This window comes from Calidris pugnax, unplaced genomic scaffold, assembly GCF_001431845.1.
Source record: "Calidris pugnax isolate Ruff unplaced genomic scaffold, ASM143184v1 scaffold54, whole genome shotgun sequence".
NCBI lineage: Eukaryota > Metazoa > Chordata > Aves > Charadriiformes > Scolopacidae > Calidris > Calidris pugnax.
Genome location: NW_015090864.1, coordinates 10,422,527 through 10,437,620, shown reverse-complemented (window position 1 = coordinate 10,437,620; position 15,094 = coordinate 10,422,527). Strand labels below are relative to the sequence as shown.

Sequence of the window (15,094 nt, the reverse complement as noted above, 5' to 3'; positions counted from 1 at the left end):
GCTCACTTCCAAAGATGATCTTCCGAAGTGCTGTAGAAAGGAGTGGCCGCAGGAGAAGCGTGGGGCATGAGGTAAACTGGATCTTGGCCAGTTGGAGTACAAGAGAGACAAAGCCGACCTGTGGCAGCTCCTGCTCCTCTTCTGGCTGAGCCAAGCTGGCACTTAGTGGTGTTCTCTGCACCCCCTGCCCTACAGCAGCTGCTCCAACCTTGCCCGCAGTCCCAGTGCCCTAGAGGCTAAATTCGCTGCCTCCTGGGGAAACTTGTTATATTAAAAATGGAAGCTGGTGGAACTTTGTCACCTTTTAATCTTCACTATTCAAGTAGTTATGTCAAACACTTCCACTTCTTATAAAGTCTTTTCTCTGTCAGTCAGTAGATGTGTTTAGGTTGAGATTCCTTAGATCTTTTTACGTTCTGGATGTGTTTTCTTTGCACTATGATAATCACTATCTGAGTGCACATGTTTCAGAGTAATTAAAGCTTCGTGAAGTTCTGAAGTGCCTTAAACTCTATAATGTTCCTAGCATCTTTAAATTCACAGAACAAATTTTAATAAGCTTTTCAGTATGTGTTATCATGAGCAATACTCTTTCCCAATATAATCATCGCATTAAAACACACCAAAGATATTCTGGGTATGGAATAACTTAATACATTTTGCTCAAACATTAGCAAAACAAGAGAAAACTGTCTCATGTTACTATCAAAAAAAAGTATTGTAGATGTTGGCTCTGCAGAGAGCAATCTCTCTGAAGCACAAATATAACAATTTATATAGTGATTATAATAACCATATATGTCCAGGTTGAAGGACATTGGCCTAAGATGATTTAACTGGATCTGTTAATTCATCCTTTTTGTCCTGCCTAGAGGAAAACTAACCTAGATTTTTGTTAATGCTTTGGTTTATCTCTTGAAGTAGTGACAGAAGGTGTCATGTACATCTCATTGCTTTAAATGTTCCATAAGGCTTCCTTAAATCTGTTAATTTTTTATATAAATAAAAAAAAAAACCACAAATAGCCACCAACCCCCCCATGCTTTTTTATTTTCTTATTTTTTTTTTTTTGTTATTTCACAGAAACAGATACAATAACAATATAATCAACCTTGAGTTAACGTGTGTTAGAGAACTGACTGAAGTCTCGGGCAAGTACAGATTGGGTTAGTCTGTCAAAGGTGAAGAATGAAGTGTTTTCTGTAGTTTGCTCTGCTTGGCTGGTCTTTTCTGGTGATTCTTAATCAGGGAAATGAATTCTGTGCTGCACAATTCAGTTATTTTTGTACCTGAAATGATTATGAGATGGGAATTCAGTTAATATATTCAGATGTGGAAGGGAACTTGACAATCTAATCTTGAGTTGTACGTCTGATGCTGTTATGTGAAACTGTACATACATATGCACAGATGTGCGCTGTGCATCCACAAAGCGCGTAATCAAAGTCATTTCTTTTTGTAGGAGTCAACCAAGGTTTCTGAGTTAAATCCTAATGCAAAGGTGTGGGGAAATCATATGTTACACTTGGAAGCCAGTGGTGCCACTGATGGTAGCGTGAGCAAAACGTGGGAAGAAATACCTGACCAACCTCCAGATTCTTGTAAAGAAGGTATGAGTAAGAAATGCTAGCTGTTGCTCAAGCTAAAGCTAAAATTCAGTAGAGAATGTTCTCAAATCTAATTTCCTGTTAAAAAAACGAATGCAAATATGTAAGCAACTTCAGATGTAGTTTTAACTGTGATGTTACCGTGCTTAGAAAGAATGCTTTTTGAGTGTGTTTGTCTCTGCTACAGGACTGGATGCCAACGGTGATGGCGACAAAAAGCATCAGAATGCAGTGCTGACAGAGCTGCAGGAGCCGTCACCAGCTGTTTCAGTGTCAGACCAGACAGATATGAACCCTTTGGCTCTTGATCATTCGGAGTATGAGTCTATGCATGAAACCACCCAGACAGGTACGAGAAAGCTGATATTTGCTTGGACTTGGTTTAAAAAAAGAAAACGTATTTTGATTCAGAACAGTGAGCATCCATTAAAAAAAAAAAAAAACCTACACCACTTTTGTTCAACATATGCACTCAGTAAACAGACCCCAGAAAATCCTGTCACTTTTGCTGTCAGGCTTAGATGTATTTGTTAACCAATCTCCTCCTGTTTTAGTATAGGCCTTATGAGATACTGCACAGAATCGGTCGTAAGTTCTGGATGTAACCAAGTATTGTTTTCTGAAATGTTATTCTGAATGGAAGTCCCTAGTGTAGACACTTACATTTAGATACCTGCCTGTCTAAACTGCTTGTTTTCAGTTGGGTTAGGTAAAACTCACATACCATTTGTGTCTCCGGTTGTGATCTCAATGTGTTGAAAGATAAGTCTTGTATTTGAAATGCTAAAATAAGAACAGTTTAGTCTAACTTCTTTGCATTCTTTTTTAATGAACTCTCATGGTTTTTTTCCAGTTCAACTGTTAGTAGCTGTAGTCTGTACCAGATGGCATGTTTTAAGAAACTGCTGGAAAGTAGTGTAGAGATTCAGCCATGCTTGTATTTCACTGAAAGGGACAGAAGGTCTGCAAGATGCATGTGGGATTGCTGCTTGAACTGAGATGAGGGATGGGAAGGAGGAAAATGTGCTGGGTGTTTCTTGAGATTCATGAGAGGTCTGCTCCTTGTTCATTGTGCTTAGCTGTTTTTATAACATGTATTAAAAATGACCAGTACAGCATCCATAATATTGGAAATGAAGAAAGACTGAAATCACAGTTGTGGCATCATCCTTGCTCATGTTGAAAACTGAAAGTTCTCTTTGACCCTTCTACTTAAAAGTACTATTGGGGAATATTAAATAATAACTAACTGGCAAATAGGAAATTATATCAGCGATGCCTCGCACTCTGGAAGGGAACAATGTTCCTCACCTTAGTGTTAGAACTTGGCAGCATGTCCTTTACGTGCTCAAAATAAATAACTTTTAGCAAGAATCAAATAGCATTGCGAAGCAGCTGAACAGCAGGTCAGATGTATGATGATTTATAACATAGGTGGTCCCAACTCTGAAATCTGATTTTTTTTTTTAAATTTATTATTATTTTAAAAACGCATGCATTTTTGGTCTCTGGGTAAGGAAGAAAGAGGAGATGGGGAAGGGAAGTAGTGGTTAGTACATGATATGTGTATTTCTCAGGTGTTGGCATTATCTGTATCAGAATAGAACATATGAAGGACAAAACAGTGGGAGAAAATTAGAAGTTGCTTTAGGAAGAAGAAAGGTTAAAGAGAGCTGAAGAAAAGGATGAAAGTTACTGAAGAAGGGAAAGATATAGAGGGTAATAGTTGATGTGAAATACTTTTTAAAAAAACCTAATTTACGTAGCATGTTACTAAATGTCTTGTAAATCTCTGAAAGCCACACTAAACTTCTGATCTTTAAACAGTTCTCCCACTGACACAATTAGTTTACCCTCAACTGACTGTAGTATATTGGGTCTAAATTAAAAGAAACATGAAATTTGTGTTTTCCGTTTGATAATTTTGAAACATCCAGGTAGAAGAAAAAAATTAATTTCTCCTTAACCGATAAATTGTTAATTAATCTCATATTTGTTGCTAATTGATTGGGTATCTGCTGATATTTCACATAATTACATTTTTTGAAACTCTATTTTCTGAATTGTTGTGTTGGGAACTTGAAGTGAGGCCAGAAGTACGAAGTGTCTCCTCTACATTGCTCTCTTGCTGTGTTAGATGCATTAGTCAGGTTTTAGTCAGCTAGAAATTGGTTAATTAGGATCCTAAGACTGGAAGACAAATATATGAGCTAGATCAGTTCGGTATTTACCTTGATATGTGTTTGCAACTACTTTTCTAAAACTGCTTCAAATTTTTATGTATTTGGAGAACAGAGGTTAACAAGGGAAGTCAGATACAGTTTTTCTTTTTCGTCGTTAAAAAAACAAGTGTTCCTGTGCTATTTTGATGGGTGGTGATCATTTATTGAACAGTGAACATGTATTAAATTTGAAAACTTGTTACTGGTTATACAGCCAGTAGTAGACATGATGGCTTGATTAAGATATAGCAGAACCAAATTTAAACTTAAGTATTTTAATTATTAGGTGGAAATGAACAGTTGCAGCCAGAAGGTCAGGAAGATTTACGAGAATTACTGAAAAAAACACTGGAATTCTGCTTATCTAGGTATGTATATACATAAACGTAGCAATATACATAAACGTAGCAAAGTGGAGGATAACTAACAAGATCCAGTATCTAACTTGGGATGTAAGTTAATTCACAGCTGTCACTTAAAACTGAGTAGAAAGGATGAGAATTTGGGGGAAATAACACACATATTCCAAAGTATCTTATTGATGTGCTTCTTAAAGCTTACATGAAACTTCTGGGCCTAAAACATAAACTGTCAAATGTAATGTTTTGAAGTTACAGTAAACAATTACAGATCAGATTAATTTTTATGACTTTCTGGTTTTTTGCAAGTTAAAATGGAGTAGCTTAAGCCTTTTGGTAAGCTTTCTTTAAGCTAATAATTTTAAAATTTGCATTGATACAAACTATGATTTTTGTGTGTGCATCTGTAGATCCCTTTGTATTTCAAGTTAAGGATCAATTTTAAAAAGAAAAAGAGTAAATTAAGGGCTCTGAATCATATGCATTCCAGTACAGACTGATGCAAGATCAGGGAAACAGTTTGCTTGTACTTAATTATCGTCAGTGCTTATGTCTAGATAAAAACATCCTAAACACGTCTTAATAACCTAGAACAATTCCTAATCCCTAAACTCCTGCATAACCAGTTACACTCAGTGGTCATTTGAAGGAATAAACTCCTAACAATATCACGTGTTTGTGGGGGTAATGTCTTGCCTGAACAGGAAGATGCCAGTACTGTTGCATGAATAAAAGACATTTTGATGTTTTCTAGGAAGTGAAATAGGTGAATGGACTGGGGAGTTGGTGAAAATGCTGAAAATAAATTTAGCATAGGAATCTGCCTTCTAATATGTGATGAGTTGTCTCAAGTTTATTGGCAAAACTGCTATTTCCTCATTTTTTTTCTCTCTCCCAACAGAGAAAATCTTGCCAGTGACATGTACCTTATATCACAGATGGACAGTGATCAGTATGTGCCAATAATGACAGTAGCAAATCTTGATCATGTCAAGAAACTCAGTACTGATATGGATTTGATTGTTGAAGTGCTGAGATGTAAGTAAAAGTCCCTCAATTCTAGAAAGTGTTTTGGTTATTGCCAGTAATCTGATTTTCATGCCATCCTTTTTCCGTAAAGAAATAGAGCAAACACTTTCCACTTTAGACCATCACAATTATAGGACTGCAGTTTTATCAAACCTACTTCACATTTGAGCTATTGAGTAATGATCTGTTTAAATGAGAATATTGTGAATATAAATTATCAGAAAAAGGCTACTGGACATTACTACTAAAATAAGAATCAAAAAAGAACACGACTCCATGTGTGCCTTAGAAGAAAAAGCTCATGAATTGGTTTTTTCGGGGCTGGAAGAGTAGCAAGAGTGTGGGGATTTTAAAGAACACGTCTACTCAGTTTCATACTGAAAGTATCCTCTGCTTGTTTCTTAACATTCAAAAATATTTTAAGTTTAGCACAAAAAGTTTTGCATTGTAAAACTGTATCCACATCTTTTGGTGTGCAAAGCTATTATGATTGCTGACAGCTAAATACATTTTTGTCTTTTCTCTCTTAGCGTTGCCTTTAGTCCAAGTGGATGAGAAGGGAGAAAAAGTTAGGCCAAATCAGAATCGCTGTATTGTGATTTTACGTGAAGTACCTGAATCTACCCCCATTGAAGTAAGTCTTTAATTGTTCAGTAAAGAATGCTTTTTTCCCCCTTAGGATTTGGAATTTAGATTTCTTCCAGATTTCAATAAGCATGTCACATTTCTTACTACATTGTTAGATAGTTTCTAACAATGTTTCTAAACGTTAGTTTATTGCATGTGTTTGGATAATAAATATATTTGATGGAGGCATGTTGGTCATAGGAAGACTAGTAAAATCTGTAGCTCTGCAGAAGGCTGAAAAACTGACAATGTTGTGTTTGGTAGAGATACCATAATTTTCTTGGACTCTGACTTACCATATGCACTGAGCACTCAGCTCCTTGGATAAAAAGCAAAGATGAAGGAGCGTAAGTCTTAGAATGGAAAATGGCACTGCTGCTCCTTGAAGCTTGTTAAGTTACAATACTTTAAGCTTTGCAAACATTTCCATAATGCTGAAGGTAGAGGTATCAACAAGCTGCTAAGGATCTCCTCTGGCTAATGCAGGTGTTCTGAAGTTCTCAGTTCTCTTTTGTAAGCCTGAAAGTGCTTTTTATCTGTCTTACCTGGAGTTTAAATTGATGTTTTCTTCTGTCCATCCATTTTTTTCTCCCACCTTTTTCTCTCCCTTTTTACCAAAACTGCTTTCCTTAGGAGGTTGAAGCACTTTTCAAAGGAGATAATTTGCCTAAGTTTATCAACTGTGAGTTTGCCTATAATGACAATTGGTTCATCACATTTGAATCAGAAGCTGATGCACAGCAGGTAACACTTTTTTTTTTTTAAAGCGTTTTAGAATATAACAATAAACAAGGTTGGGTTGAGGGTGGATTGACAGGTCATAAACTGTATTACAAATGTCTAACAAATTAAAAAGAAAAATACGCAAACCTCTAAAAAGAGTAATACTTCCCTTTAGCTAAAATCCAATTATCAGTGCTATTAAACATCACACCATAGTAGTTTTATCTTGTTTGCATATCCTGCCTTCCTGGCCAAAGTTATAATTGTTTGTACTAAGAACATTGGTAATTTGGATGACATATTGAAGTGCTTCAATTTTAAGAATTAAAATATTATTTTAATGCCACTGAAGTATTTGATGATAAATGATAATTTGAATCTTGCTGAATGCAGATTATATATGAGTATTTTCTATAGTCTAGCATTAACAGATACTTAAGAATTATTGTTAGGCTTAGCCTTTCAAACCTTACGTTTCATTTGTTTATATTTGAATAATTTTATAATTACCTTTTTTAAAGGCTTACAGATATCTTAGAGAAGAAGTGAAAACTTTCCAGGGAAAACCAATTAAGGTAAATGGACCTTTATAGATTTTGGGGGGGCATGTATGTATATGTTTTGTGGGACTCGTGGTGTTTTCTAATATAAATTTAAGCGGTCCAGTCTCAGCAGCCATTTGACCTGGAGATGGGTTTTGAAATGTAGCACACCCCATTTTACTTCTCCTTTTCCTCCTTTCCGGCAGCGGTATATCCATCCCAGCATCAGGCCAGCAGGGAAGCATTCAGCTGTTCCTGCCTGCCTTGAAGGAGAAAGCAGTGACTGACGTGTGTCCAGTAAAAGTTTGAGAGCTGCTAGTTTGAACCACCCTGATTTAATTTCAAAGACTGCTGTAATAAATAACCTAATCTCCTTTGCAGGCGAGGATAAAAGCAAAGGCAATAGCTATAAACACGTTTTTGCCAAAGAACGGATATAGACCTCTGGATATGAACCTCTACACGCAGCAGCGTTACACAACGTCCTTTTACTTACCTCCAGTATACAGTCCTCATCAGCAGTTTCCCTTGTACAGCTTAATTGGCCCACAGACCTGGTCAGCCACACACAGCTACCTTGACCCTTCATTGGTAAGTCTCAGAATTACAAAACAGTTGGATTCTTCTCAAAGTCAGTATTATTTTCTTATGAAGTCTTGAGGAGTAGGAAGCATATGTGTCCTGAAGCTTAAGATACTAATTGTTCTTGAAAAAAAGTTCTTCAAAATTCTTCCGAGGGTGTACAAGATTAATTATTTGAAAATTTCATCTGATCTCAGATTGCAGTGGGATTCTCTTCTTAACCTTTTAGGTTTTGGGGCAGTTCTTTACTAGAGATTATTAATTAACCATTACCAAAAGAAATCTTTACTAAAGACTTATTTTAGTAATGGTTAAAAGTCTATTTAGAAATTAGATCTTCAGAATATGTACATGAATACCAGAAAAAGCAATTCTGATATGTCGTGAATAAACTTAATGGAATTGGGTAAATAAGGTTAACTTTGTATTTTGATCTTCCGGCAGGAAAGTAAGTTCTAGGTTAACATGTTGGATTACCCTATTTGGCATATTCTTACAGCAAAATATTTTCTGTGCAAAAGTAACATCTTTTTTTGCAATAAATAAAATTACTTTTGCTAATAAAAAGAAATTCACTTTAAAATTGCTTAATTTATAAAAAAAAATAATTAAGGGGGGGGCTATCAGTAAACCTTAGAGCTGGGATGGTAGCAGTAAGTCCTTACGTACTCTAATGGGGCAGAGACTGCATCCTGCAGTGCTGCCTCCATCTTCATCTTGTGACAGTCCCATCAGAATTACCTTGGCCCCTTTTAGTCTGCCTTTGTTGTCCTACAAAAGCTAATAGGAGTATAGTTTTCTGTAATGACTGGGGAGACTACGGTTGTCCTACGTGTAACCTCTTTCCCCACTCTGTAAAAGCCTCTTTACCTGCAGCTAAAAGAAACTAGGGTAGCAATGCTCAAAATCAGAAGCTTTTTAGAGAGTTTTTGGCAGAGGATTAAAGTGTCCTTGAACAAACTTGAGCAAACTTCCTGTGTACCAAACAGCAAGCTAATTAAAAAGTTGGTGTGCTAAACACTTCACACACAGGCAAGGCAGCCAGAGCCTTGCAGGGAAAGGCTTTTTAAGGGGGATGAAGAACGCGGAGGAGACAAGGTAGCATAGTGAGCGACGTTATTCCAGGAGAAAGCCACCTTATTAAGCAGCCATGAATGTGATTCCTCCTCTAGATAAACTTGAGTGACTGTTCCACAGTCTTGGTGTGGAATAGTGAAGTAGTCAGGTAGCACTGGTGTAGAAGACGTAGATTGATTGACCATAGGTTCAAGCAGAGCATAGTGTGTATCTGCCCTGTGTCGTCCTGGAACTTTTTGTATTCCAGAGAGCTTTACTAGTCCTGGCCTTTGGGGGAAGACATTACAAGTTTGCCAGCATTAAAGATCTCACACCTTTCACAGTAAAATCAGAAAATTATGTGGCAGAGCTGGTTTGTAGCATATTGTCATTGGTTAGCTGCATTTTGTGTACATTAATGTAGTATGAGGTTTCTTGAACCTTTTATAGGAAGAGCTATATTTGAGTAGAAATTACTTGAGAACAGGGACCACAAGGACCAATAACACAGGAGTAATATTCATGAGATGGGGCTGCAGTTTGCATGTAGGCACTTGTGTGCAAATATAACAGAAGTTTCTCTTTTCTACTTTGTCGTAAACACTGACAGTGCTTTGTCTCACCTGTAATGGGAGTTTAAATATACCCATTAATGTGGACATACAGTTTTAGTTCTGAAACTAGAATACGGCAACACGTTTTCAACATGCTAAAACTACCTATTTCTTCATCAAGTACTTAATTTGGGAAAAGATCCTGCTTCAAAAAAAAAAGTGTACTTTTGGTGAGCTAGATGATTTCTGTGGAGAAAGTAAATTGATGCTTTTGGTATTGTTGGAAAATGAAAATTACTTCCCTCCCCCCCCCAAAAAGGTCACCCATTCTTACAAAGAAGCTGTTAACATTGCTAGTGTCCCTTTAAGCAACGAGCTAAACTTGTTTTCCTTCACTATGTTCAATGTCTTTCCATTATTCAGGTTCAGTGGTTGCTTACTAGCTTTGATTGAATTTTACAGCATTCAAGTTGTAACTGTTAAAGCAGAAAACACTTCAAAGCAGTATTTTGATGAAACTTTGTTCCTAAAATAACTTCATTAAACTGCTAATGGCCTATTTTTGGAATCTGAGGCAGCATTTGCTGTCATGTGTATGAGGTCAGGCTAACAGTGGTTTGGCACGACAGCTTTGGTGTTAAATTTTATTTTTCGTTGCTTAGTGGTTTGCTTTAAGTTTTGCAAGAAAGGTTGGACAAGATTAAAGATACCTTTATAGGAAACAGTCTTAATCCCAGCTGTTTCTCATAATTTAATTAAGTGTAGAAAGAGTGCTACATAGAAGTCTTATTGTTCTGCATTTTAATTCCTTTCAGGGGGAGAAGACAAGCAAGCATTTGCTGTTGTTAATAATATTTCCTAAATGAAACTCATTCATACATTTGAAACTTAAAACTGTGCTAGTGAGGTTGGAGAAGTTACTATGAACATGCTTCAGGTTTTGAGATATCTTGTTAGTATAAGGCAGACATTGATATGCACCCACCCCAAAAAAATCTTTTGCTGATGTTGCTTCTTCAGGGAACAAGGCAGTAATTCACCTGTAGAATAAGGTGGCAAGATGTGAATAGAATTAGAGGTCCACTTAACATCCTCTTATTCTCTAGGTTTTATTTTGGTGTCATGTGGAAGATAAATAGAATGAGGGAGTAAAGTGGGGGTTTTTTTGGTTTGGTTTTTTAGGGAGGGATTTACTTAAAAATTATAAGAAAAGCAATTTCAGGCTGTGTAGGTTAGAGACTTGTTGATGAACAAGTATCTCTGTATCGATCATATGCATAGTATGGTGTGAAATAGGAGTGTTACTTAATTTACAGCCAAGAGTTTTGGCTTAATGTTTTTCAGTCCTTTTAACAAATTATCAGAACTTGACTATGTGTAGTAGCCATCTTCTCTAAAAACAGCATCTACGTTGTTTGCAAGACACTGAACAAACGCTTTGTTGCTGTTTGAGCTGGTATTTTCAGTTCTGCCCTGCACAGAATGGTATAAAATACAGTATTAAGCAAAAATACTTCTCAGCTTCTTTATACTTGATCATGCAATATATTCTCTAGGTGACACCATTTCCAAATACTGGGTTTATCAATGGGTTCACATCTCCAACCTTCAAGCCTGCTGCTTCTCCATTGACTACACTCAGACAATATCCTCCCAGGAACAGGCAAGTTCAGCCATCTTTTAACAATATACATACTATTTTATTACCTGGCATGTGGGGTTTTAATCTGCTAATTTTAGTAGCAGCAGCTAACTTGAAAATACCTGTGCAGTTCAACCTAGTGCAAGGTTAAGTGAGGCCAAAGGGCAGATGGTGCTCCTGTTGTTAGTGGATGTACTGTTTCTAAATGGACTGTCTGAAAGCTGGGAACTTGTCTGTTCCATGATTTAGTGTATTCAGATGAAATATTCTGAATGATGGCATGTGATGAGTAGGATTATTCATATAGTATTTTCACTTTCAAGTCATTTTTAGTAAAGCCATCATTGAAAATACAGTGAAAAGGTTAACTTTGATAATTCACACAACCTATTAAAATGAATGTTTATCATTCTTATAAATGAAATATGCAATAAAGGACTAAAGATCTTGCTTCTTCTGAATTCTGTGTATAGTCTTAGGCCTCAGAAGATCTCTGATAGTACGTATGTTGAAATGACTTTTGAATTTATAGGAATCCTAGCAAGTCTCATATACGACATACAATACCCAGTGCAGAAAGGGGACCTGGGCTTCTAGACAGTCCTACAATATTCAACTTTTCTGCTGATCGTTTAATCAATGGCGTCAGGAGTCCACAGACGCGGCAGCCAGGACAAAACAGGACACGGATGCAGAATGCTACCACGAGTTACACCAAGAGGGAAGTAGGAACTGGACGGATGGAACAGACCAGCGTAGACTCCTCTCCTGGGTTAGGTAGAGGAAGGTGAGTGTACTCTGTAGTTGTTCTCTGAACAACCTGGTATTGCTGCTTCTAAACTACCCCTTTCAGAAAAGAGGTATGGTACTAGTACTGTTCTCATTAGTATTTTAAATGGAGACTATCTCCCCTCAAAACTAAAATTTTGGAAAGTACTTCATAGAAAGTGCCAAATATAGAACAAATATGAAGTGGACTTTCATCTTTTCCTACCAAATGAAAATGATTGATGACAACTGATGAACAATTTACAGCTGTAACATCTAATCCTCTATCCTCTCTTCATCAATTTTAAGAAAGTCTTTGCATATTATTTGTTTGATTTTAATGAAGCAGTTCTGCCCATTCCTTTTTTCAGCTGTGTAGCTTGTGCACCTGAACCTGTACTAGCAGTGCTCATTATTAATTTTTTCAGTGAAAAGACCAGAATTTTGCCCAAATTAGATGTTTGCAATAACAAAGATGATGCATTGGTGTGGAGGGAGGAAAAAGGATTGCGTGCAGCTAAAACTATTGTTATGCAGTTAAAAAAAAAAAGGCAAAAAAACCCCGAACTACCAAAAAAACCCACCTGGGGAGCTGAAAACTGGTGGCACTAATATTAATGCGAGAATTTAGCAGGCTTATTTTGGAATTTTTAAAATACAGAACAATTCTACTAAGAGCTTTATGAAAGTACTGTGCAGCTTTGTTTAATGATGTCTCCAAGTAAATGCTTGGACACAATGCTTGTGTCTCCAAGTAAATCACATTTTGAGTGACTTACTGAATTGGAAGATAACTTGATTCTTTTGCAGATGATCCTATATTAGACTTGTATTGTGTCATTGCAAAATTAAGTGGGGATTTGTGCAAGAATTGTAATGCTTCTCTAAATCTAATTTGCCAAATTGTGTTCTAACTAGTGGATGAAAGTATGATTAAGGAAATGGGAAATAAGGTTGCTCAAACTAGACTACAAAAATGTACGGGAATAGTCAGTACACTTTCATTCTGATGTTTTGGTATTCAATACAGTTAAAATATTAGAAGTCAAACAGAAAACAAAAAAATACTGAAACTGACTTAAAAGGCATTGCAAATTTTAAACTGCTGCTTGGAGGGGCTTTGCCTGAAGAAGGGCTGGGGGAGAAGGACTGAAAATGTTTTGGAGGGGCTTTATCTCGATTGAAAATAGCCATATTTCAGAAGTTCCATAGGTACAAAAAAAAAAAAAACAAAACCTCCCCCCAAAACACCCAAAGACTAAAACCTTTGATTTGGATATTGAAAGGTTTTGTCTAAACCTTACATGTAATCGGCACTGAGAGATGCTTTTAATGCAGGAATTATTTGTTACCAATGTATTCCTGTGCTGACTTGTATAAGATGCGTACTTTTATTTTAATGAGAGCTTGCTAGAAATTTTAACCTAAAACATTTTTTTAATAACCTGTCTAGAATGAAGATGATGAAATAACAATTTGAATTAATTTCTCCTGTTTTCACCAACTGCCTTCCATTCATTGTAGGCAAGGTTCTGATAACTGCTTTCTTTCATTTAGGAAAAACTCATATGGCTACCGAAAGAAAAGGGAAGACAAGTTTACAGTGAGTGTTCATGATTTGTATTCATCTATAATAAAAGTAGGGTAACAAGGCAGTAGTATGGATATTATGTGGAGTAGCAGGTGGGATAACTTATTGTGCAAGCAATTGTATGTCACAGTTGACTAAAGACAACAGCTCATTAGAGTCACATGAGTTTACTGCATTTGGGTTTCAGAGAGGATTGTCTATTAATGCAGACATCAGGAAAAAGTTAAAATTACTCTTTCATAGTAGAAAAAAATTTCCATCTCAGTGTTACTTTGTCAGCATGTTCATGGTTTTGCCACTGTTCGTGCTCAGGGAGAGCTAAAAAGCTAAGCTAAAGTGAAAGACACTTGGTACTTGATTTTCATCCATGTAGATGTTGAAGAACATTCTATGGATCCATGTGTCATAATGTACAGCTACAACGTTAGTTATTAAGTGGTCAGTTCTGTTTCTTAAATGCCTCTCCAAGTACCATTTGGTAAAGGTATACTTAACACTATTGAAATATCACAGTTTTGGTAAATTTAAATTCAAGGTGAATACCTTCTCTCACTAATTTAAGATGTTAATGCTGCTTGTCTCTTAATATGTTGGGTTTTTTAGGACTCATCTGTGTAACTTAGTGTTTGTAATGAATATAAAAGCATTAGCTATTGCAGGACTTCTGTCCTCTTTAAGAAAACTGCTGTGATTTGAAGAACTGTTCTTAAAAAAAAATAAAAATGACAATGGTTGTTCCTCTTGCAGTTTGAGCTGGATAAGTGGAGTCTCTCTCCGTGACCCTTTGATGGGTCATCTGAGTTCTATTTTTGGAGGTTTGCAGCCTCTATTGCTATAGCACTCTTAAACTGTGTTCTGGGGGTCACGCTGGGTCAGTAGCAGTCCTAGGAGTTGCAGCTGCTTTTGCCTGTGTATTTATTCTTTCCCTAATTCCCTCTGGACACACACTTCTCTCGTCATAAACAGTAGTTTGTAAAAAGACCTCAAGGGTGGTTTTGTGTCTGTTGCTCTTCATGAAAAGAAAAAAAAAAAGTAAGTAATGTAACACCTTTCTGTCCAGAAGCGTTGTTCTCATGTTCAGACCATGTTGGCTATCTGCCCGTAAATATTTTCCTTTTCAAGATGGGAGTTGTCTCAAAGACTGCTTTGCATTTGGTATTCTGCAGCAGACATCATCTTAGCACAGGTCTGAGTGCAGTCATGAAACAGTTACTTCTTTGTTTACATGATGTAGATGAAGTTAATGGGTAACTTCAGTTACAGCACATTACAAAGGAATTCTATTTTTTTCAGTGTAAATAGAATTTAGCTTTACAAATTCTTAAATGATCTTCAACTGTGGTACTCTTTACTCCTGAACTGCTGTTTCTAGTGCAAAGTAGTTGCATTTAGGCCATTGATTTTTTTTTTTTTTTTATTGACTGGGATGTTGTTTTTCTTAGATTTAACTAGAAAAATTCTCCCCATTTCAAATACAGTATTGACATTTATCTTTGCATTTTTGCAAAGCGACCATATAAATTCATATTAATTAAATTAAAATGGCCATTGACTACACTACATGCCAAGCATGCTGTCTTGCCATTTCTTGATATAGCTGAATATGGTATATGATTCTTGTTGACTTCTGTCTTTCATTTAGAATGTTGCCAACTGCACATAAACGGGCTTGATATTTTCACTGTATCTTGATATCTAAACCTGTCTGAGTCTCCATCTGGAAGGGTGGGTCAGTGAGAAGACTTTGCTTACTGTACCAGCATCACTAAAACTTATGTGTATGAAATTTTTA

At 36.4% G+C, this 15,094-nt stretch overlaps 1 protein-coding gene across 4 annotated transcripts in view; it reads left to right on the top strand.

The window, feature by feature from the left end:
• The window catches only part of LARP4B (La ribonucleoprotein domain family member 4B), a 54,845-nt gene that overhangs the window by 30,938 nt on the left and 8,813 nt on the right, over positions 1 to 15,094 (top strand). For 3 of the 4 annotated variants that reach the window (XM_014945050.1, XM_014945049.1, XM_014945047.1), the window contains 11 exons: positions 1,463 to 1,610; positions 1,795 to 1,956; positions 4,116 to 4,197; positions 5,090 to 5,226; positions 5,748 to 5,851; positions 6,478 to 6,588; positions 7,089 to 7,142; positions 7,491 to 7,700; positions 10,858 to 10,964; positions 11,476 to 11,730; positions 13,269 to 13,314. In XM_014945050.1, the coding sequence (XP_014800536.1) occupies positions 1,463 to 1,610; positions 1,795 to 1,956; positions 4,116 to 4,197; positions 5,090 to 5,226; positions 5,748 to 5,851; positions 6,478 to 6,588; positions 7,089 to 7,142; positions 7,491 to 7,700; positions 10,858 to 10,964; positions 11,476 to 11,730; positions 13,269 to 13,314 (1,416 nt within the window). The remainder of the gene's footprint in view (positions 1 to 1,462; positions 1,611 to 1,794; positions 1,957 to 4,115; positions 4,198 to 5,089; positions 5,227 to 5,747; positions 5,852 to 6,477; positions 6,589 to 7,088; positions 7,143 to 7,490; positions 7,701 to 10,857; positions 10,965 to 11,475; positions 11,731 to 13,268; positions 13,315 to 15,094) is intronic. The other variant, XM_014945048.1, reaches the window with a different exon arrangement.